The 23,759-nt window shown below is 35.4% G+C and overlaps 1 protein-coding gene across 1 annotated transcript; it reads left to right on the plus strand.

The window, feature by feature from the left end:
- Positions 1–1,072: 1,072 nt before the first annotated feature.
- Positions 1,073–10,152, plus strand: LOC102801026 (uncharacterized). The gene is made up of 6 exons (XM_085504893.1): positions 1,073–1,189; positions 5,536–5,578; positions 6,020–6,691; positions 8,891–9,120; positions 9,333–9,607; positions 9,959–10,152. The coding sequence occupies exons 1-6, from the start codon at positions 1,133–1,135 to the stop codon at positions 9,963–9,965; spliced, it is 1,284 nt and encodes a 427-aa protein (XP_085361019.1). The 5' UTR covers positions 1,073–1,132; the 3' UTR covers positions 9,966–10,152.
- Positions 10,153–23,759: the final 13,607 nt, after the last annotated feature.

Consider the following 23,759-nt stretch of genomic DNA (forward strand, 5'->3'; position numbering starts at 1 on the left):
AGTAATCGTATAAAAGGGATATAACCATCCTAGCTGACCACCCCAGTCTGCAGGTCGTATTTATCTGCCAATCAAAGTATTTCTAACCTTTGGCATATTAATAACCGCATTATATTGTTTAGAACATTGGAAAAACACACGCATACTATTGTTTGTGTGTATCCTGATTATTAATGTTTCGCTACACAAAGCATACTGTTACTGTAAACTGGTTAGACACAGATTTCCAGTCAAAGAATGGTTTCTATGTATTTGGTAAACTATGATCTTTTTTCAGAGACAGAGGAGCGTGGAGGCCTGAAATGTAGCTATGTTGATGCATGGGTAGCTCTACTCATAATTGTATCGAAGTAATTTTTTTAAAACCAATCTATTTATATCATATATGTGGTATGTCCATACGTAAAAAACGTCAGTCATAAATAGTTATATTATTCTAATGTACACACACATTAAAGATGGAAGTGATCTAAAGGACACACACATACTCACATAATATGTTTCATAAATGTACACAAATTATCTGATGTTGTATGTCACACCAGAAGATATACTTTAGTTTCTTGAAAATATTTACTGTAATATTCCATCAAACAATTCTTTCCCGCTAAAATGTAAATCTTACGGAAAAGGTATGTATAAAGCACTTTGTTTGATTAAAGTTCAAGCACAAAATAATTAATAAATAATAATCAATTCATTATTGGCCAACAATGTTGAGACACTCACAATATGCTGCTTTGAAACAACTGAATGTTAATTGCCAGCGGGGGAGAAGACTGGGAAATTAGGATGGAAAGTGACCACAATTGTTAATCCCCTTCTCCCCAAGACAACAGGAATCAAATATCCCTGACACCTCCAAAGTTAAGTTAATTGAATTGTCATTGACAGATTTCTGCATCTCTAAAACGTGCTTTGTCGCAATCAATTCATTGCTTGATTATCTTATTCGTCATAAAATATTGGGACATACGACACTCGGGCATAAAATCCCAAACAGATGGGACACACACATCCGCATCAATCAAATGAATGACAATACACACCCACAACATAAATAAATGTGTTGCAATTTCAGAATCGACCCGCAACATCTGAAAAAGCGTGTAGACGGTCTCCAACTACGAAGATGCTTCGTATCGTACTGATCATTGTGGCAATTATTGCCGTGGGAGCTGAACATGAAGTAAGTGAACACTTTTTTTCATGATTTGTCAGATAGATCCCCTATTGTCATTTGAAAATGCCAGAATGCCCTGTACATTCTTTGATTTGTCAGACTGCCCCTACCTTCCTTTGAATTTTCATAAGAGTTTTACCTACGTTTACTATATTCATTTGTTTAACAGATGGGCTCCTATTTTGATTTGATATAGCTGTTTTGATGAAAGCACTTATGGGTCAGTGTGATTGCAATCTCTAATTCACAAATTTATTCATGATATGCTAAACCACAATAATAAGTTTGTGTCATGAATTCAACCTTAGTATACAATTTTTTTTCCAAATGATGATGGGATAGTTTAATTAGTCAATTTTATTGTAGCAGATCGACTATGGCAACTGTCTTGCTTTGCTTTATATGTTTCATTGAGGTATTGTGATTTAAGCGATATGTTTAAGCTGTTTTGCAGCGTGAAATCTAGCTAGGGAAACCACTATAGCTTGCCCCTACTGGTAACACGCTTTGGACATGGCTGCCCTGTTTACAGAACTGGAAGGCTGCATGGAAGTTTTATGATTTTGCCTTTGATTTCATTGGCTTCTCATATTCTTGTATGTTAAACCTGTTAGTCAATTGTATGGACAAATCATTACACAATACAAGTTTAAAGTCTTTGTGCTGTCATCGCTGCCAGTCCATCAGCTAAGCAGCAATCAGTGCTGCCTATATACTGACCAAGACATGCTACAATATAATTTGACAGTCTTTAATTGTGAATTATTATTGAAAAGTATTATTATACTTCCAAACTGTTGATAAACAGAATCTTGTATTTCACTTGTTATAAAAAAGTAAACCAGCAACATGACGGGGGAACAGCGTTCATCACTGAATCAAGTAAAAACAGTGAATCCTGAAGATAGATTTTATTATTTAAGGAAATAGCTGTATCCACATAGACCCTGCAGAAGGGTATATCAAAGCCAGAAAACTGGTATGGTGATCTTCATGTAGTAGCCAGATCATATACTACATAAACAGAGCAATGGCCTGATATAAAGATGGAACAATTCCTTGGTGGGAGTATTTTCTGGGTTCTGATTAGAGCATATAACATTAATGTCATACATAGAGGCCATGAATCTCCAAGTTGCCGTACCTGCAGAAAACATGGATTTCCAATGCTACCTGTGGCGGCCAGAGGGTAAACCAATGACAGATTATAGAATAAAAGTCTATTTATTCGTTGCAACGTCTTCACCAAGTTGTGCTAATCATACTGCAGAAAAAGGCGATATTAACAGTAATATAGTAGTCAGCAGGATGCCAAAGTACTTCTACTTGTATGATTTACTTAAATCAGTTGTGACAATAAATGAAGGAAAAATGTTAGCGACTGAACTAATAGACATCTGTAAGAAAGGGGGATTTAGACTAATTGAATTGTTAAGCACTCAACGACAGTTGTTGAAATCAATACCTTAAGGCGCAAAAAGCACTGCAAGTGAAAGACATATATTGAGAAAAGAATAGCTTTCCGAATGAAGGAGGAGTAACCATGCAATGTTATGTTGAAGCTGATACTGTTAGTTTCCAGGATGAGTACAAGGAACGACCTGCTACAAGAACAAGAATATTACCCTTTGGGTTTGGCTGTACCAGCTGTTGTCCACCCAGAATACTACTACAATATTTGTGTTAACAGAAGCTTTGATGGAATGAGGTGATTCATAGTAAATATAAAATTCATTAGAAAAATGGTTGGAAGAACATTTTGAAGTTGTTAGTGATGCCTGAAACCAAATTACACCAGTGGAAATAAGCGATTATAGCTATCTAATCTACAGTGCTGTTTTCCAAATGAGGGTAAATCAAGAGTGACACCCAAGTCAGTACACCACGTCTGGAGTCATCATTTGCCACAGTTGCTGTTTGTATGGACAAGCTGGTAAAACTGGATTTGACACCCAATTTGACTCAACATGCTATACGACATAGCAAAACTGTGTTGAGGTATATCAAGAATGAGACTGTCAGATTCCATACTTTGTAAATAGATTAACTGGGATTCATGAAACATCCAAGCTGGACCAATGGGCCTATGTCAACACTAGTCACAATGTAGCAGATATTGGTTCGAGGGGCAGTCAAGCCAGGTATTCTCAACAGAGTATCTACTAATGATCAAGAGAAGCTACTAAATGAGTTATTTACTGTTGATATTGACTAAAGTGAGAAGCATCACGGATCTTGAAGACAAAGAAGAAGATAATAAAATATTTCAGGAAAGCACAAGGTAACACAGTGAAAGCTATCACTGTTTAAGATCTTCACGAAGCAAAACATGCAATTATAAAGTTTATTCAACAAAAAGCATTTTGTGAAGAAATACACAGTGTGAGGAAATACACAGTGTGAGGTCAGTCAAGCCAGGTATTCTCAACAAAGTATCTACTAATGACAAAGAGAAGCTACTAAATGAGTTGTTTACTGTTGATATTGACTAAAGTGAGCAGCAATCATGGATCTTGAAGATAAAGAAGATGATATTGAAATATTTCAGGAAAGCACAAGATAACATAGTGAAAGCTATCATTGTTTAAGATCTTCACGAAGCAAAACATGCAATTATAAAGTTTATTCAACAAAAAGCATTTTGTGAAGAAATACACAGTGTGAGAAATACGTGAAGTGAATTAGCAGCATATGCAAGCTAGATCCAGTATTAGGATAGAATGGGTTGATGATGCCGCTTGGAGAAAGACTGTCAAGCTTAAATGGCAGAATAATCAAAACATCAACTACTTCTGCATGTGTCAATGCGTATATTGGTGAACTTCATGAATCAGGTGGGCACTTTGGAAGAGCTTATATATATTGTCCAACTTGAGGGAGACATGTTCGATCTGAATTGACAATTCAGCAACATGGAAGTTGCAGCCTGTAAACAGTATTATCTGGATCAGAGAAAAACATGGCAGAATTACCATCAGACAGACTAAAGACAGATGAAGCACCATTCATCTAAGTATTTCGATCATATTAAAGTGAAACAGAACCATAGTATTATGAAAAGGTATAGAGTTGTCTTCACATGTTTGGCGTTCATCAATGTGCTGTGAAGGTTTATGACAAGAAGAGGTGCTGTGAAACTTGTTCGTTTTGATAATGATATTAACTTTGTGGAAGTACAAAAAGAGGAAATGCAAAATTGGAACCAGTAAAAGATCAATTGATTATTACTACATAGGGGAATAGACTGAAGATTCAGTCACCTCTGGTTCTCACTTCATTATTCAGATGATCAGATAGTTCCTGCAAGCAATTGGAAGATAATGGTCTGCAATCATTCTTCTGTGAACTGCCTGACTGGGAAGTATGGATGCTAAACATAGATGGTGGGACCTGATTTGACATCTCTGGGTGAAAGACTAATTTCCTTCTCCACAGAAGTGTCTGAAAGCCCATTCAAACTTGAAGATTGTTGGTGTGATGTTTATCCGAGGTGTGAGGCCTATGACCATAATTGTAATGCCGGGCCACAAGAATATATAGCGAATGCTGTTCAAGACAAGTCATGACATCTTGGAATGGCTGTACGACAAACTCTGCATATCAATGGAGGCTGAGTAAATAACAACATAATGTGAGAGGTATCTCTCTGTGTTCAGCATTGGTTGCGGTTGAAGTGTCCTATGAAGTGGACTTACATATTAGATGATTACACAATTGAAATAGTCTGAAGCGGCCAAGTGTGATAAAGACTTGCAGACACTGTAGAATGCTAGAGGACTGTGAATAAAAAATACCCATCTATAATTATACCGGTGTGTTAATGATAAGCTATTGTGTTTGTTAACAATAACTCGTTTTATTTTACATTCAGACTGTTTAATATATCATTGCGAATTGTCAATATTTTTTTATTATATATAATATGTATAAATAAATAAATAAATATCCAGCACGTCTTTATTTGTGGTTATTGAATTCATTATCAAAAAAGTTTTTTTTGTTTTTACTATTTTTTATTTATTTTTTGTTATGGCACAATAGTTATTATATCAACGATGACAATTTGAGAAAGTCAGCCATATTGCAAACCTGTTGGAGTACTAGTAAGTTCGAGTCAAGATTCATATAAATATTTCAATTTGGACTTTTAAATCAACATGTACGAATTCAATTCATATATTTTCAACATCAGTCTGTTTCATTAAAAAAAAATGTTTCGATTTTATATTCCCATGCATCGCAATAATCTCTGAAATACCTATCATTCTGTTTTGTGTTTACCAGGCGTCCATCAATATGGCACTGAATATATTTTCATTTTCTTGTAATATATATTTCAATATTTTTTTCAGGAAGCAATTTCAAAGCGATTTTATTATAATGCTTCTGTTTACGGTGAGTTTATGTATATATATATATATGTATGTGTGTAAAAGAGTCACACCAAATGAATACATTCATTGACATTCCAATGACATCCAGACCTACAATCAATTAAGAAACAAGAAAATATATATCATAATAAAAACGCACCTAGATTTTATCAATAGCATCATAAATACAAAAACAAATTATAATGGATTAATTATATTTCATTCAATACCAACATGTCTGAGAGCAAAGAATGGACATTTGTTGGTAATAGAAAATGGCAAAACTTTATGTGAAAATGCATTATTGCAACTCAATCGTGGCAATGGTGAATTGACGAATTCCATAATGTGTAATTTTTTTGTTTGCAATTTCTTGTATTCTCATAAAACATAGCACTCTGACTGTAACACAATAATAAGCTGTATTGATGAGTACTAATGTTTTTTTATTATTTTTTAACAGTGCCTGGTGCTGTAGGATTTTGGCCACTGAATTGGCTGTATAAGTTGGAAGACGTATCCGGCAACAACAATGATGCTAATTCTAGTAATGTAGAATTGGTGAAGGCTTATGAGGCAAAAGGGAGACCTTGCGGAGCGTATAAATTCTTTGGTGTCGCCAACTCGTGGGTACATTATCCAAACAATGGTGCTTTCGATACTGTAAAATCAATCACTATCATGGCATGGGTTTGTCCATATGGTAATGCAGGTCCCGTATTCCACTATAACCCTTCCGGCAATGGTGTTCAAATGTGGCAGTGGGCTAGTGATCAGGCACCAGGGGAGTTATATGGACGTGTCAGGTTCAACAAACGCGACGGAACAATAGTAGCGCCATCAGACAAACATATACCAGCTCTGCATGAATGGTATCATTGTGCGGTCACATATGATTTTGACAGTAATTTTGGATCCATGTACTTGAATGGGGAATTCACAGCACTGGGGGTTATGCCTGCAGGAGAAATAGCGACTCAATTTGATGCACAAAGCGGCGCAGTACCAAATGCTCCATTACCAAATGGTGGTATATACTTTGATGGTTTAATAACTTGCGTGCAAGTATACGATGTGGCGTTGACAGAGGAACAAATTAGGAAGGCTGCTTACGACGAACGATGCGTGTGCCCAGGTAAGACAAAAAGTACATTACATAACACACACATACTATCACTATCACTATATTAACAATTGTGTTTTGTTTGCGAGAATCTCTTGCGAAAACATCTTGTGATTCAGAAATAACAAATTTGAGACTTACTTAAGCTGATTCAGCACTGCCATCTCGTTTGATATTTACGAAATGGTTAATGTATGAGTGAAGCGTGACTGTAACCAATACAGGCGTATCAGTGATATGGTAGCGTGGTATGATAGTGATATAACAGCATTATTATACACCTGTCACCGTAATGCCATAAGCTACAGCGTGCCGTAATTTTGCTGTATCGTACTGGGTATTTTCCTTCTACCAGGAAACGCAAATTCCCAAATATGGAACGATTACGCGCGTAAATAATATAGAAACCAAACATGGCTGCCCCCAATGTTTGACCGGACCCCACACACGCTAAATCTGATCTCAACGTTTTGGATTTCGGCATTCCCATGATGTATTCCTGGGAGAAAAAGATGTATACTGCAAAGTATGTACACAGACAGTACGCGATCGCGCGTCGGTCGATACTTCCACTGTACTGTATTTGCACATACTTTGCAGTATCCTCATAATAACCTCATATTATTGTGAACAAAACATGGCAGATAATTTGTCTTATTTAATTAGGTAATATGTACACCAAAATGATGTATATATTGTTCGACATATATACCAGTAATTGAATCGAGAACCTGTATAGTAATGGCATAATTTTTTTATTTGATTGTTTTTAGCATAGTATTGGGTCATTATTTGGCATTATAATGGAATCGAAACTAATGCATGTTTGTGTGATAAGTTGGAACTTAAGGTTGCTAAAATTAAACGCATTATTAATTATCATTTTAATTGTTATATATGATTATAATATTTGTTGGGACAATCATAAATATTCACTTGCTTAAGGTAGAGATGCAGTTTACCTGACAGGTATTTTAATTAGTTAATTAGGAAACCAAGATGACCTCCCTTGTCCACAAAACTATATATTTTCGGAAAGCTTATTGTACAATTTTAAAATTTTGTTAGTAGTTTTTTTTATAAACACTGTAGTTTGAAATATGCACAACAATGTGCTTTTTTGGTCAAAAGTGATTTAAAAAAAATTAGCTTCTAAACCATGCTTCTGTTTCCTGTCAAAATTGGTTAATGGGTACATCTGTTTACTATGAAGAAAGTGCCGTCTTGAAAACTGTCTACCAGTTGTCAATTTTGCAGGGCAGCAGCTCAAATTTCACTATTTCAAGTTTATGCATAAATTAACACCCAGGCTAGTTGTCTGTACGATTGTTGTAACACTGTTCAACCAAAAACAATGCCCAGGCGACGTTTTGAAGATAAACACATTGTCAATCATTTGTGAAAATTTCAAAACAAAAGGTCAAAGCGTCTAGGAGCTAGTTCTTGGATGTGCACTAAAAAAAAGCTGAGATAATTGCAAATTTGCATAACAGTTCACTCAGTAAGAAGTTTGATAATGCTCATAATTAAAATGGCTGTGACAGTTCCAAATTTAAATGTATTATCGTTTTGTAAAAAGTTAAATATAGTGCATAATATGGAGATCTCGTCATTTCTTTTTTTCACCATGTATCTTTTTTATTATTTATGTACATCCTTGCTAAATCTTTCTGAGCATTCAAAAGAGAGAATGTTTGCATCTGTTATCTATATTTTAAAATCGTTTTTTGAGTATGTTCCACTATTCACAAGTCTACAAAATTTTAACAGTCTATAGCCAAGACTGTTTGGATAATAAATAGCAAAAAAAAAAAAAATTCACTCCCAAGTGCTCTCGAACCTGCATCTCTACCTTAAAAAGTAGAAATAACATAACAAACCGTAGCTCATTTAAAGCGGGAGGGTCGTCACCTGCGCACGCGCGGGATGAGGATAACAACACACGTTAAAAACGCAAAGGCTCAAGGGTAGACGCTTGTTTGTAAACAATGGCACGCCATGGCCATCTGACGCAATCGCAGGTTACTACTCCCCTGCTTTAATATGGTAAGTCGTATCGTTGAATTCAAGAACACAAAGCAAAAGATTGGCAACAACAAGTACATTGCACAACATAAGTAAATTAGTAAGATAAAGATATATGTAACACCATAAGATGCATTGCATGTGTCTGGTAAACAAGTAATAATAAATTTATTTTATTTATTGGAGATGTCAAGTGTGATCCTCACATAACAACCTTAGATGGACGTCAGTACAATTTCCAAGGCATATGTTGGTACACTCTTGTAAAAGACTGCGACAGCGCAACTCCGGCCTTTGAAATCACTGCCGAGTTAATACCCCGAGACAATACGGAAGAAGTCAGGACCAGACTTGTTGCCATTAACGTTACAGTAGGAGGTGAATGCGCTCTCATTGACAAGGACAACGTACTTACCGTGAGTAGAGCATTGGTTCTAAGAATTAGCTGTAGTAATACGCTATTGTTTAATACAATTATGTCTGTGATGGACATAAAGTTGATGTTTTAATATAAATCATATGGTTATGATATTATGTGTATATTATGCTATCATCAATGCATATACTTACATCAAGAACCAATAAAGAGCTGAACATATTTAAATTTAACAAAACCTTTTCCCTCTAGACGAGTGCTGGTAGTCATGAGAATATAAACATAGTGCACAAAGGCGATATGACAATTCTAAGTTTCAAGCTCAAGGACACAACATTCAAGATATTCTGGAATGGAGACAAACACACCTTCAATATCGAATTCACTGGTGATTATTATCGTGGAAAGATGTGTGGTCTGCTTGGTGATGGTGATGGTAATACCAAAAATGACTTCAAGAAACCTGATGGTGTTGTTGTAAAAGATATTAAAGAGTTTGGTGAGAGCTGGAAAGTTGCTGGCAAAACGTAAGTCAGAGTAATAATAATAATAATAATAATAATCACAAAGCCGTGGTGCAGCACATGAGAAAGAACGTTTGCCGAATGATTCTGATTGATATCTTGGTTCATGTAAGAAGTTCGCGAGGTGAAGATCTAAAGTGAATTAAGTCTGATATATAACAAGGTGACATGTCATTCAGTGCTTTGTAGGTGTTTAGTAATATTGAATGACTTAACGAACAAATAATCGTTGAAAGAAATATACAAATATACATACATACATACATACATACATAACTGACTAACTGAATGAATGTATGAATGAATCATGATCACCGATGAGACATAAATTGTTTGGTTTTTTATTTCTTACAGATGCTAATGATCATCGTCAATCGCCAATTGCTGATCTATTTCCATGACGTATATAAAGCTTACATACTATCGTCAACGTATGAACAGTCTATTCAGTTTGGGATAAAGGATATTAAAACCGAGTCGGGCGTTTGGGCATAGATTTAGTATTATTCACTTTTGGTTTAATAAACATTATTTAATAATGGCAGAAATGTGTATTTTTTTTACTCGAATGATTTTACAGTGTGTCAAAACACCACACTGTCAACACATATGTGAAGTAGGCATAGTATACCCAAATTCATGTATTTATAAATATAAATTACAAGTACGACCATAAAACTGTATTAAATATACATTATAGGTAATAAGCCACAGTGGATGATATATCAGCAAGAGAACGATGTATTATCTCCAAGACACAAGATTGTTTGATGTTTCGTCATTTGGTAGCTGTATATATATATGATATAAGGTGCCACCCAAGTAATATTTTTAGGTGTATATTACCTACTGTACTTGTCTACACTGCTGACAGTGTGATCAACCAAAATTAGGTATAACAGCTTGTGTATCTCAGTAAAAATATTTTATAGAACATTATTAGTATCTAAACAGGTCTGATTGCCAAAATGTTGAACTGCAATTTAAGGGTAAACAAGAAAAATAAGCAGTGTTTCGATGCGTACACAGGTATATCATATTTTTTAGTTGTGCCAGACTTCGACACATTCAAATATTCCCATAGAAAAGTATTATAGACCATATGCCAGCTCTTGACCCCCCTATGGGAATTTTTCAAGGTAATGTTTTTTTTTCATACGTTAGGGTGTGTCTGACAAGAATCACGTTGTCTGCCATCTGCCCAATGGTGGGCGTGGCCACAAGGCAGCCATTCATTGTATGTGACATTGTCAATATCCATAGCCAACATACATGATTTTGGCACCTTATTATAGGAGCGCGGTTAATAAACCATCTATTTTATGAGATAGTTGTTTCTATGATTATATTCAATATTAAATGTTATAAGAAATGTATTGTCAGTAACTGAACAATATCTCTATTTGGATTTCTTGAGCTGAAACATCATTAATCATCACAATCAAATATTACATCCGTTAAGTTGGTAATTTCAGGAGATTCATCCTGAGAGTCATCTATTACTATCAAGGTATGTGAAAAACATCACCCTGAAGGGGGTGGGGTTCTTTCTGGCCCATGGGCTATAAAGTTTGCAGTCATACTTTGAGCTAATATAAAAATCAACTGGAATGTTAAATTTGCTGATTTAGGAATTTTAGCACAGCATACTAGGGCTGAGTTTGAATAAGCAATTTGAGATCTTGTGCGTGAAAGGTGCGGACCTAAAGTCTGCCGCAAAAATCTAATTACTTTAACTTGAAATTATCTGTAGTCTATACCTAATGGTGATGTGATGGATAGATAAAGATACTGGTTTGAACACATCATATCATACAAGCGTCTCATTACAATGCAAATGTAAACAGTTGGATGGGTGTTTTAATATGAAATATCCTTTAATATGAATATCCAGTGCATGTCATGACTATGAACATCGATAAGTAACTCACATATTCAGAGTGTTAACAAACTTAGACTTTCCAGAACGCAGTATGTATGATATTCCCAAGTAGATAAAGTATATGTGGTTAATGTGGAAAATTCAATCAAACATAGGTGCACGCTGTGATATCGGATTACCATTTCGTAAAGACAGAATAAAGTTATCTGACAATAAATGTAAGACAGCGTCTCAAGGGCTTTGATCAAAGAATGGGAAAAGAATTTACTGTGATTACAATGGTTGTATGATTCACCCAATCAACAAGAAGCATTATGCTGGATGGAGTATGGTATATCGTACTACATCATAAAATGTATCACCCAAAAAATCCGGACAAGATTCTGGTCGTTTCTGATTGTTCAGCATTAAACATTAAATTGGTGTCGGTGTTTCAAACAGGAACCATTTGGGAATACGAACAGAGTGACTGCCTATCTGCTTTGTGCTGAGTCATGACCAAGTTGTTCAAATACAGCATTGGGCGGCAGAGAAATATAACAGTTTGAACTGGAAGTTATTGATGTATTGAGAAATTATAACGTGAATGACTGTCTCAATTCTTGTCTTGACGCAATGATCCCGGGACCCGCCGTAGGCGGCAGTATTTTAATGCGAGGTCAATTTTGGATCACCAGGTCATTCCTAAACGCGTAATTAGGACTGAGTCGAGATTCAATTTTGGCTTCCAGAAATCATTTGGGTATTATTTGCGCTGTCAAGACAAAGTTCAGGAGAAAAATTGATACGCAAAAATTGTGACGTCGACTCCACGCATGCAATGCAGCGTCATGGAAATTGTCTACAGTACACGTAGACGCATCTTTCGATGACGTAGATTATTTTGCCAGCGAGCCTAGGACGCCGTTAAGACATTGTACTAAAGGTAAGAGTTTTTGCCCTTTTCCACAAATTTTAATATATTCTTAACAATTGCTTTACCTCTAAAACCATGCTATGATCATTCAGTGTTTTGAACTAAACGACTCATCGCTTAGCAAAGCCGATTTTCAGGATTTATTGGCAATTCAGGGAATCTAATGGCCAAAAATAAATCGCCAAATATTGCATCGTACATAACTGACGACAGCGATTTACTAGGCCTATGGCTTGTGAACTCGTATGATTTGTGTGATGTGCACATACATGCACGGTGCGACTAGTAACAATTACCTTACCTACCGGATCTTCACGGCCACAGTTGTCACGATGCATCTAAATAAAGGCTTAGTCTTTTCCACGAAACGAATTGAAACAAAATAAAACGAAACGAAACGAAACCCTAACCCTAACCTTAGATTTTGAACGACCTCAGACATCGTCACGTCCGTATTTCACAGTGTGAAATTTTCTCAGATATTATTGGGCCAATGAAAACAAAAATGCGAGTTAGGGTTAGGGTTTGGGTTTGGGTTTGGGTTTCGTTTCGTTTCGTTTCGTGGAAAAGACTAAGCCCTAAATAAATAGCATCTAAAACCAAAATAAGGCCGACATGTGTAAATACTTGTACATTAATAGTCTGGTCTATGCAACCAGCAATAATGAAATTTCAAGAATGGCATTGGCAAAATGATGACCTCGGATGTAGCCATGTCTAGGGGCATGGATATGATTTATAGTCTTTGCTCACTAATGTAATGTTATAGTGTCTATGAAGTATGTGATCATGATTAATCTTCATGATCATTTGTGACCATGCCATTAAATATTCGGCATAGGCTACCACACACTGTATAATATTGAGCAGAAAGTCATGCAAGAAATTGCATTACATTCACTACATTGGCATGGCTGGCTGGCTGTATTCATTCTTACTTTTCATGGCCATTGTTTGGCCCACTACAATTTTCTTGTGATGTTGCTATTGTAGGTAAATGGCCACAGCAGGAATGTACATAACTTTCATTTATTAGGCAGAAACTGATAGGGGCCAATTCCTTGCGCTCATGTCTACATACACATGTACATCAGTGAAAGTTTTGCTGTCGCCAGCTGCCAACAGTTCATGCCACTCATCTCAACCTTAAACAATGACATGTGTTGTCATTTGTCATTAAGGCCAAACTTTATTTTTATGGAAATGAGTTACCTTTTTCTAAAATGAAAAACGTTGATCATCATGTAAAAAAATGGTTTAAAATGATTGTATTTAATATAGACTGAACATAAATAATGAGGGATAAACTGGTATTCTGTACAAACAGGTCCATGCATTTACATTCTATGTTTCTGGTTTGATGTTGAATCATTTACAACCCTGCCATTGGTGGTACCAGGAATTTACTCCTTATAGCATGTGTGTGGGCTGTCTTATGCAAACCAACAATGCTGTTTTTGCACATGGTCATGATCATTATATGTCGGTTGGCATATTGCCATTGCCATGCGATAAATTCATTACTTTTACGGGTTCTATCAGTCTGATGGGATTGATATCATCAATGATATTCCTATGAAGTACAAATATATTCTATATAGTCCCTTTGCACCTACTTTATTTCCTCTTCATTCTGAATGGACAGTTGGATGAACATACAAGCCACAAAGTAAGGGGGTATATTTGTACAACGCCTTGTAACTTTGCATTATATGGGTCTATAATACTGTCTTGTACAATGCTGTAAACAGTTAACTACTGGTTTTGTACAGCTTATTGTTGCAGCGCTTATTGAAAACAATATAGATATAGTATGACTACTACCAAATTGGTTGTCATTTGGGTCTTCCGTCAACACTTATGTGCTTTTGCACCATGAGTCGTTGCATGCACATCATACCAGATGTAATCACTATGACACTCTGTTTACAACACTAATTTACTTCATTATAATGTAAATGTGCATAACATGTTTATTTTCAATGAGAGGATGCTTGAATGCACAGTAGTGCTTTCAGCATCCTCTCACCAGTTATTTACAATGTGCCTCAAGATTTAATTATGGAAAGTTCACTCATTTTCAAAGCATTATCATTTCAACAATGTTCTTCCTGTTGAACATTCCTCTAATTAACACCTTACTCAAATCATTCATTTCGATTATATAATCCTTACCACTTACTTGTTTTTTTTTATTTTCTTCCAGGCGAGATAATTCAACCATCATCTGTATCTCCTATTGGTTAAACTTGACAATTATTTTTACTTTATTCTTACTCGAATTGTTTTGTAAACTTGTTGTTTATTGTTGGTTAAATAAAAACTAAAAACTTTATTATTTCCTTGGTCATTACAGATGATTATTTTATTCACACTATTATTACATGGTTGTCTTCCAACTAGTCATGCTAGTGATGTCTAATAGCAACTGGCCAAATTACAATCGAGTGGTGGGTGGGTCAAAGTCAAGTACAAATAAGCCATTCACTGCAAAATAACTAATATAATCATTCTTTCCGATCAAGTACTTTATCCTCCCCCTCTTGATTCAAATTACATAACCAAAAGACTTAAGAAATCACCTACTTCCTATAACACACAACACCATATTCACATAATTGTTCATACATGTATGCACTGTCACAGCAAAATCAATTACATAAATTTACCAATGGCTCAAGCAAATCATTTTTCCATATTTACTATAGCCTCTTTTGTAATCCATCTAATACTTTTGTTTTGTGTTTCAATTATATAACGTTAGTCCAAAAATGTCAGCTTCCATTATTTGAACACTCGGGAAAACACAATCCTAAGGTCACGTTTATATTGCGCTGGTCCTGCTAACTCTTAGTGGGATAAATTGGTGTTGAAAACGATTCCTGTAGAGAAATGCGCCAACAATGTAAGGCAGTTGCATTTTGCATTGGAGTTCAGGATTCAACATTGATACTCAGAAACGACCTTCTTCCCGTAGATGTATTTTATCTATTATCTATTATCTATTATCTAAAATAGTTGTACAATGCATTAATCGTTTTCGACGTTGCAATTTTTTTACTCCCCGTGAAACCTGAACGTCCCCTGCGCAACTTTTTTTTCGATTTTCCATGCCACTTTCACGATTCAACAACCGACATTATTGAGTGGGAGCAAACGTTTGCAATATATCAAACTTCTACTTATATTTATGGTCTCATGCCACTAATCAACCGATGACCAATCAATTTAAATGCCTTGCAAGAACCAATGACATTTCTTAAATATGTTTTTATTTCTCACGTGCGCCCTGTTTGAGGGCGTGCATCATCTAGGTTAAAGGTGAGACTAACATGTGGTCTTTTGCTTACCTCTTAGCGGTTGTGTACCTGCGAGTCTATTTTGCGTGTAATTGGATGTTCTAATCTTTTGTGTTTTTTTCCAGTGATTTCTCTAGGTACAATCCAAATACAGTAGGTGTGTTTTGTTTACCTGAGTTTTGCAAGAGTTTGAGCTGGCCAACATGTTAGCTGGCTGGTCTTTTTCGTGTGGTTGATTACTGGCATATTGATTTTTCAATTTAGAGCCACGTTTTCAACTTTGTTTATCATTTTCATATAGCAATCTCCTCATATGTTAACATATGTTGTCGTTTATGGAGTTCCATTTAGTGGTATTAGCCCTAAATTATTATATTTTCTTTAAATGGGCATAGCGCCACCGTGGGTTAGCATAATTGAATTATGTTGTTGGAATATAGAGGGCGTTAAATTATTTTTGAACACTGTACAAAGAGTGTATGGTCGGTGCGTGTAAACAATACTTTCAGACGATCGTGTTTTTCCTGAACTTGTGTGAATGAGTGTTGTGCATACCCACTTAAATGCATCAAATCACATATCCAATGAAAGATTTTAATTATTTCGTTTACATTTTTCATAAATAACTCAAAATACTCTCATAGCGTTATTTGTAAAAAATCAATGCTGCCTTTATGTAGAACTGTATTCAGAAAACATATTTAATATTGTTAATTATTGCCGAAATATATTTATGTATATAAATGTTGGTGTTATGCACAATACTTGTCAATAACTGGTAACACTGATATTACTGTTTGTTGTCAAATGCAGAACAATATTTCTAATTTTCTGTGACCTTTGACTCTATGAAATCCAAGATGGCGCTCATGATAGACGTATGACTTATAAGTACCCACCTATCTATTCAACACTTGCTATAACATAGATTAAAGATTGTAAATCCCTAAATTCTAAAAATTGGGTCCAGTATGATGAGGAAAATCATGATATCAATATCTGAGAGGCACCTCATTTGCATATTCAGGTAAAACTATGACATAATTCCATGCAATAATGAAAAATGAACATTGCTAATTTTTGTATTTTCAGGTCTGCCATAATGTTTTCCAATGTCGTGGATGGCACAAATAATTTGTATAATTTATTACAAGAATAAATTACTCCTCGTCTTCGAGTGTTATTCACATAACATCATGTAAAATTAAATTATGAAATAAAATCATGGATCAGTAGAACATTTTGTGAGAAGCTGTCTTGCAGCACAAGTAAACCAATTTTGATTTGTTTTCAAATTGTTCATACTGGTATTGACACTACAGATCACATATACTTATAAATATATTTTATCCTAGTACAAGTGGTGACAAATTTAACCTTTCACTTTATTTGTACAATATTAATATTGAGAACAATTCCCTGAGGAAAAAAATATCGCTGACTATACATTGTAGAAGCAACTATAATTACTAGAGAAGATGCTTTAACATCAATTTAGTGAACCAAAAATTGTTATATTGCCCGAAAATGGCACCCTGTAACAACTCGAGGAATTGTATATATTTCCATATAACTTTTCATCATCATTTTACTTATTCTCACCCGATCCTACGAGTTGTCATCTTGTTTGACTTTTCGGCAAAGATTCTTCCACGAAATTGTTACCACTCATTCTAAATTGCGCAAATTTGTGATATTCTTTTACTACTTTCCAACATTCGCGACTTTTGTTCAAAACGTATTCATCTTCCCAGGTATATTCTACAATGTGCAATCATATTAGTACAGTGTCCAATCAGCTTGTACATATTTCAGTTTAAACGTTTTGACATTCAAGGAATATTGTACAATTTTTTCCAACCAACATTTTCGACTTTCAAATAAGATATTTGTCGTTCCAGTTAGCATTTATGACTTCGCAGCAACATTTATTTATTTTTCAATGTTTTCGATGTTGTAGGCAACAATCTTCACTCTACGTGCTACTTGAATATCTTTCGATCCAAATGTTACTTTTTCAAGGCAACTTTTACAATAATGCACGCAACTTTCATCATCGTTTTTTGAATTTTCGAAGTGTTTTAGTATATCTGGCATAGACTTTACGATGTGAAGTCTTGGGAGATATATTTTGGAATGGTCAGTTAATGTATTATTCAAAATTATACCTTGAAATTAGGAATCCCTAGGTAAACATACATACAAAGCAAATATAATTGTCGAACCTGTTGGCGCTAGAAGGAATGGAGCAATGGAATAACACGAGGAATATATATAGAAGATATTCCTATAAACCCCTGAAAGATGTTGCCTTCGTGGAGCGACGCGCCTGGAACGACATGCCTAATTTAACGGACAGCCAATATTTAGCCTTCTCCACAGTTAGACCCGATCAGATTTTTAAAATCTTGACCAAGTTAAGAGTTCAGTGTTCAATGTTACAACTATTCTAACTTGTTTCACAATATGCCTAATATTTGAAATAGAAATATGTAGCCCCTTACTATATTATTAAATATTCATTCTCTTTACATAGCTCAATATTAAGATAACTTAATCTTAACTTATCAGGACACGAATGGGATGATGACACCAGTTATATAAGATGACGATGTTTTAAGATTATTTCATTTTACTCCCAAACCAAAATTATGACCACACTGAACTCAAATATTGTATTCACTGAATGGCGACATTAAAACAATGGGTTGATTGTGTTCGAGACAATTTCATAAGTGACTGTTTTTATAATGCCAGTCAGAGTTGTGTGACAAAATATCAGATGTAGAATCTCATATTTTATTTTGCTACATAAAACACTGAATATATAATGGTATTTTAAATAGTTTGAACAAGTTGAATGTGAAAGTACAAGTATAATGTACCTCACACGTGAGCGCGTTAACCAAATCAATGAGAGTTTGATACAGCTAGGTATTTTAGATAAACAATTACGCATACAATGGCATTAAATACAATGGCATTAAATACAATGGCTGACAATCACCGGGACTGATGGTGCTACTTTGTTGATCTCTACACCTTCTGATGTATCTTACGTTACAACGCCGAATACTGAATGATGGAGACTACAGATTCACTTGGCATTTAAATAATTATTAGAAATGAATGCACACTGTTATCATGAAATTATATCAAAAAGTGTTATGGCTGATATTATCATACGAATACAAATCAGACTACTGTTCAGTTTTTCGTTCGTTCGTAACAAGATTTGGGTTCGTGTGGATTCTTCATTGCAAACGGCGATGAATAAAACCGTCAAGCAGACAAGTGAGTTTTAATATATATAACTCACTAAATTATTTGAAATATGACATAAAGCTAAACATTGGTTTTATGTGTAGGATTCTTGCTCATATGTTTCTGTTGACATACGCCCTCCCACACACACCAGTTGTCTTATATTTTTTATAGTTAATTTTTGACCTGACTCTGCAGCCTGTGGTGTGTAGCAAACATCTAAATAAATGCTCACCTGCAATGACACTGATATCAACCATGAGCTACAAACATAAGTAGTAATCTGACTGTGTTTTCATCTGAAAATAATTATAGATATATAAAATGTTTGAAATTGCAGTGGGTGTCATCAAAATCTTTACCCCAATCGGTGACGTGACCTCACTCCAAACTCGCTGGGGTCGTATTTTATTAGTAAAATAAACATGAATACCAGAGTATTAAATACTTTAACAAAACACTTACATAATGATTAATGTTGGTTATCCCCCAACCCAAAATAGTTGTCTTTTACATGTAAAATAGGCCTGTGTTTCTAAATGGGAGTATAGTTAATACATGCATACACAATAGTTGATCCCACCTCATCATTACAGTACATTGACAGAGTTTTGATGAACACCTGCATGCTATTAGATATAATACTGCTAGTACCACATAGTATGGCAACATCTGGTTACATAATATGTATCTTTCGAATTTTAATCAGAATGAAAAAAAAATCATATTTTCTGTTTAATTTGTATTTAAAAAACAGTCTGTTTATTAGACTAGAGTCAGAGAATGCTACCTGGGGTTTTGGGGTTCCAGTAACCATTTTAGTGGAAGTACTCCATATTTGTTGACATCTGCAATCAGATTAAATTTAGACGCATGCGAGCTACAGAGATAAACCGGCTTAGCGATTGAACATATGTTATTGAAGCAAAGAGCCCCACATTTGTTTTCACTAACGACCTGATTAAGTCTAGACATATGCGAACTACTGAGCAAAATATGCTCAGATTAGTCATTAGAATTGCACTGTGTTTGAGACACTGGCTATCTAACCCACCATTCCGACATAGCCCACTAAATATATCCTAGCTGACACTACCCCAGCCAAATACACTGACTCTAAGATAGCTGAAAAAACCTACTACTCACCACAGAACGCAATATCTATCTTAGTTGACACTAGCCCCACCATCCTAGCCCAGCTCACAATGACGATTCCAGCTAACGCTACTCGCGCCATCCCCACCCAGCACACTATATCCTAGCTGACAATAACGTCACCACCTCATTCATAGCTGACACTTACCCTGAATACAGGGCATATTTGATCTGCCAATCAATGTGTTATTTCAAACAGTTTGTAACCATTGACATAATAGTAACCATAGCATAATACCTAAAACACTGAAAACACACATGTACTATTGTTTGTTTTTATCCTGATTATTAATGTTTTGGTGCACACAGTATACTGTCACAGTATGGTTAGACACAGTCTCCCATCAGACGATGGTGATACGCTGTGTTATAGGTATGATATTTAGTTTTCTAGATATTGGTTACAGAGTTCAGGGAGGAAGCTTAAATGTTAGCATACACATCAGCCAATTTTCCATCTGTATTGGGGCCTTCATTTGAAAAGGAGGGAAGGGGCTTGTGGATTTAAATGTAGCCATGTTGATGCACAAGTAGCTTTACCCATAACTGTATCAAGGTAACTAATGTATTTCGCCCTGGTTTATATCATCTATGTTTTGTTTCATATATAAAAATCCAGTCATTACTTATTTATTGCCCATTAAGCCAAGTGGCATGTATGGAAGCAATGGATCTGCACTTCTGTCTGTTTTGGACTGTTTTTTGGACACCTTGCCAGGTCAAGTTCATCGCTTTCATTTTGTTCTCTACCGTTGATGCCAAGTGGTTTTGCATCGTCCTCTTTTTGTATGTGTTTTGCATGTGCCTAATTCAGTTCCAGCGCCGTACCGCTATTATAATAGGCTGATTGTTGATGATTGTTGAATATTCTGAATGCATTTCTGGCTTGATTCGAGATTCAAATGAAAACGGGAGATTCGCATCGGAGTCCAAAACCGGTTATCCACGTCCCCCATTGTGCCTAAAACGAATTATCTCGCGATTGACTTGGTGCGAGAAGTACTCGAGTTCATTTGCATGTTGGATATTAGCTTCTGTTGTGGGTGATGGTCTATTCAATACTTTTTTGAAGTGTTCCCCCTAGCTAGCTTCTTGTTCTGTCTCAGTTGTTGGGAGTCAGCCCTGTTTGTCTACAATTGGCATCTCAGTCGTTCGACAATGTTTGCCACAAACTATTTTGGTAATCTTGTAGATCTTGTAGATTTTTCCTTGCCATGTGTCTTCAGTCAACCAATCTTTCTTTTCCTCCCGCTTGTACCCCAGGCAGGATTCACTGGTTTTTACATAGTAAGCTGTTTTTGTTTGTTCCCACATAGCAATAATATCACTACCATTTTACTCTGTGTGATCCTCCATATTCGCTAGTGCCTGAAACCTGTTCCTCGGTTGTAGCACAAATGGCCTTTCACCTTTGGATCATCAAACTGCCCTCTGCATGTCTTTTTGTTCCTGTTTTTCTTAGCTTTTCTTTGAGCACAGCTATGACAAGGTAATGCCTACTATTGACAGATTTCTTTTCTATCAAGCTTTTCTGTACCCCTTTCTTTAGAATGATGTCTACTCCTTCCCTGTGATGTTCGTCACTCCTCAATAAGTACAATACTTTTTCCCGCTTCAAATCCCCTGGTTCTGTCTATCTGCTTTCACTTACTCATCTCTGCTGTTACTTGCGCTGTTTCCCTGAATAATACATTGTCTGTACATTCCAAAATGCTATCCTAGTCTTAAGTTTTGCATTCAGAACTTCCACCTTCCTGCCATAGCCTTCATTTTGGCTTTCACCTTTGGCATTCATCCAAACATTTGTCGATAGTTCTGGAAGATCATCACACCCAGTAGTATTGATTCCTTCAGTTGTTGTTTTCACAATGAAGTTTGTTTTATGGGACAGGGTCGTTAGCTTTGTGTTAAACCGACCTGGAGTACTAGTGGATTGCTTTTTACCTCGCCTTTACCCCTTCGGTCTATCCAGCATGGGAGGCCCTACTTGGAGCTAAATCTCATACTGGAAGCAAGCTTCCCGACCACGACAAGGTTGTCATCCAATGGGAAGAAAAATAGATAAAATACCTTCATATATACATATAAAATATGTACATATTACTGATGAATGTTGACTGAAGCATACAAGCACATGATGTGTTACACAGTTATAGCCATTTTAATACCTGTTGGTAAGTACGCACAATTAATTAATTAATTAATTCGTCTTTTAATTCACAGGACATTTCAACGAAAAGTGTCCTGGTTTTGCATGCATTCCAAATGAACAGAAATAATCGATTAAGACAATAATCTATTTGAAATATACTCTCAAATTTAATAATGTGGTTTTCCTCGGCCTGGTAATTTAGCTCGTGGTTTTAAAAATGCAATTTAGTTATCCGACATGAATAATATAGTATTGAATTAGATACAGATAATATAGAATATTTAAATTATAACTGAGACAAAATTAATCGTTCTACTATTTACTGGTAATACAAGGCTAGTGGCAGTCGAAGTGGAATATTATTCAGACTTAACTAATCTTTTTAGTTTAGTATATTTTAGTTTATAACGTTGAAGGACAACGTTATTGAAAATGTTGGTGTGAAATGAATGATCACAAATCACAAACATATAAATTCCGGCAAATTACTCAAGTTTGACGCTGTTGCATAAGCAAATAATGTTGACGTTAAAGAGGTATTGCTTTTAAAAAAACTGTTCAGACACATTTTTTTCAAAAATATCAGTATCCAAGCTTGCCCGTCTGAAAATCAACCAAAAATCACTTTGCTTGTCAGCAGATTGACTGGGCTTTATCTTCTAGAAACACTAACTACATTTTCATTACTTTTCCGATTCTGCCAGTCTGGAATATCAGCAGTGAGTTAGCTCAGCCAACAATTGTTTCATATTATTACAATTTGCACAATGTTTTACTTCATGCATATATGATGGTATTAAAGCAATTATTTATTTTAATTATGAAAATAAATGTGCGTGTTTCTATAACCACAAAGTCAGTTCACACATTTGCATACAAAAAGGTTTGTTTTAGTCCGAACAATTATTTATTGAAATGAACTTTAAAGAGTTCTGTTTTCAAATCGTTTAATTAAATTTAGTGTAGTGACAACCGAGTTCACTGTCTGGGTGCCCGACTGCGACCTCGCATTACGCCACGCTGATCATGTGCGCACAGTTCCCTTCAGATTACTGGTGGGGATTGATTGTCAAATCGCTCTGGTATTCCACTGATTATTTGTATATTACGACCTCCTGATTAACCTATGAATATTTAAAAAAACTTTATAGTGAAAATGAAAAATAAACACAAATACCAGAGTACTTAATACTATAATAATGAGGTTAAAGGTTTCTCAATTGCTCAATAGTGTGACACTACTCTCGATATGACCATCAGAACATTTTTTACATGCATACACAATGAGTGACACAATCTTATCATCACACCGACAGAGTTTCGACATGCATGCTATTAGCTATAATACTGCTAGTACCACAGACAGAGTCTGGTAACATCTGGTTGAATAATACATTACGTCATTCGATTATTTGTTTGATCAGAATGAAACAAAAACGAATCATATTTTCTAATTATTTTGTAATTTATTTTCTCAAACACATAGT

Source organism: Saccoglossus kowalevskii, chromosome 11, assembly GCF_978046115.1.
Source record: "Saccoglossus kowalevskii chromosome 11, keSacKowa6.1, whole genome shotgun sequence".
In the NCBI taxonomy this organism is placed as follows: Eukaryota; Metazoa; Hemichordata; class Enteropneusta; family Harrimaniidae; genus Saccoglossus; species Saccoglossus kowalevskii.

Coding starts and splice junctions, on each gene's coding strand:
- LOC102801026 (XM_085504893.1), top strand. CDS start 1,133: ATGCTTCGTATCGTACTGATCATTGTGGCAATTATTGCCGTGGGAGCT. Junction 5,579..6,019: donor TTATAATGCTTCTGTTTACG/GTGAGTTTATGT, acceptor ATTTTTTAACAG/TGCCTGGTGCTGTAGGATTT. Junction 6,692..8,890: donor CGAACGATGCGTGTGCCCAG/GTAAGACAAAAA, acceptor TATTTATTGGAG/ATGTCAAGTGTGATCCTCAC.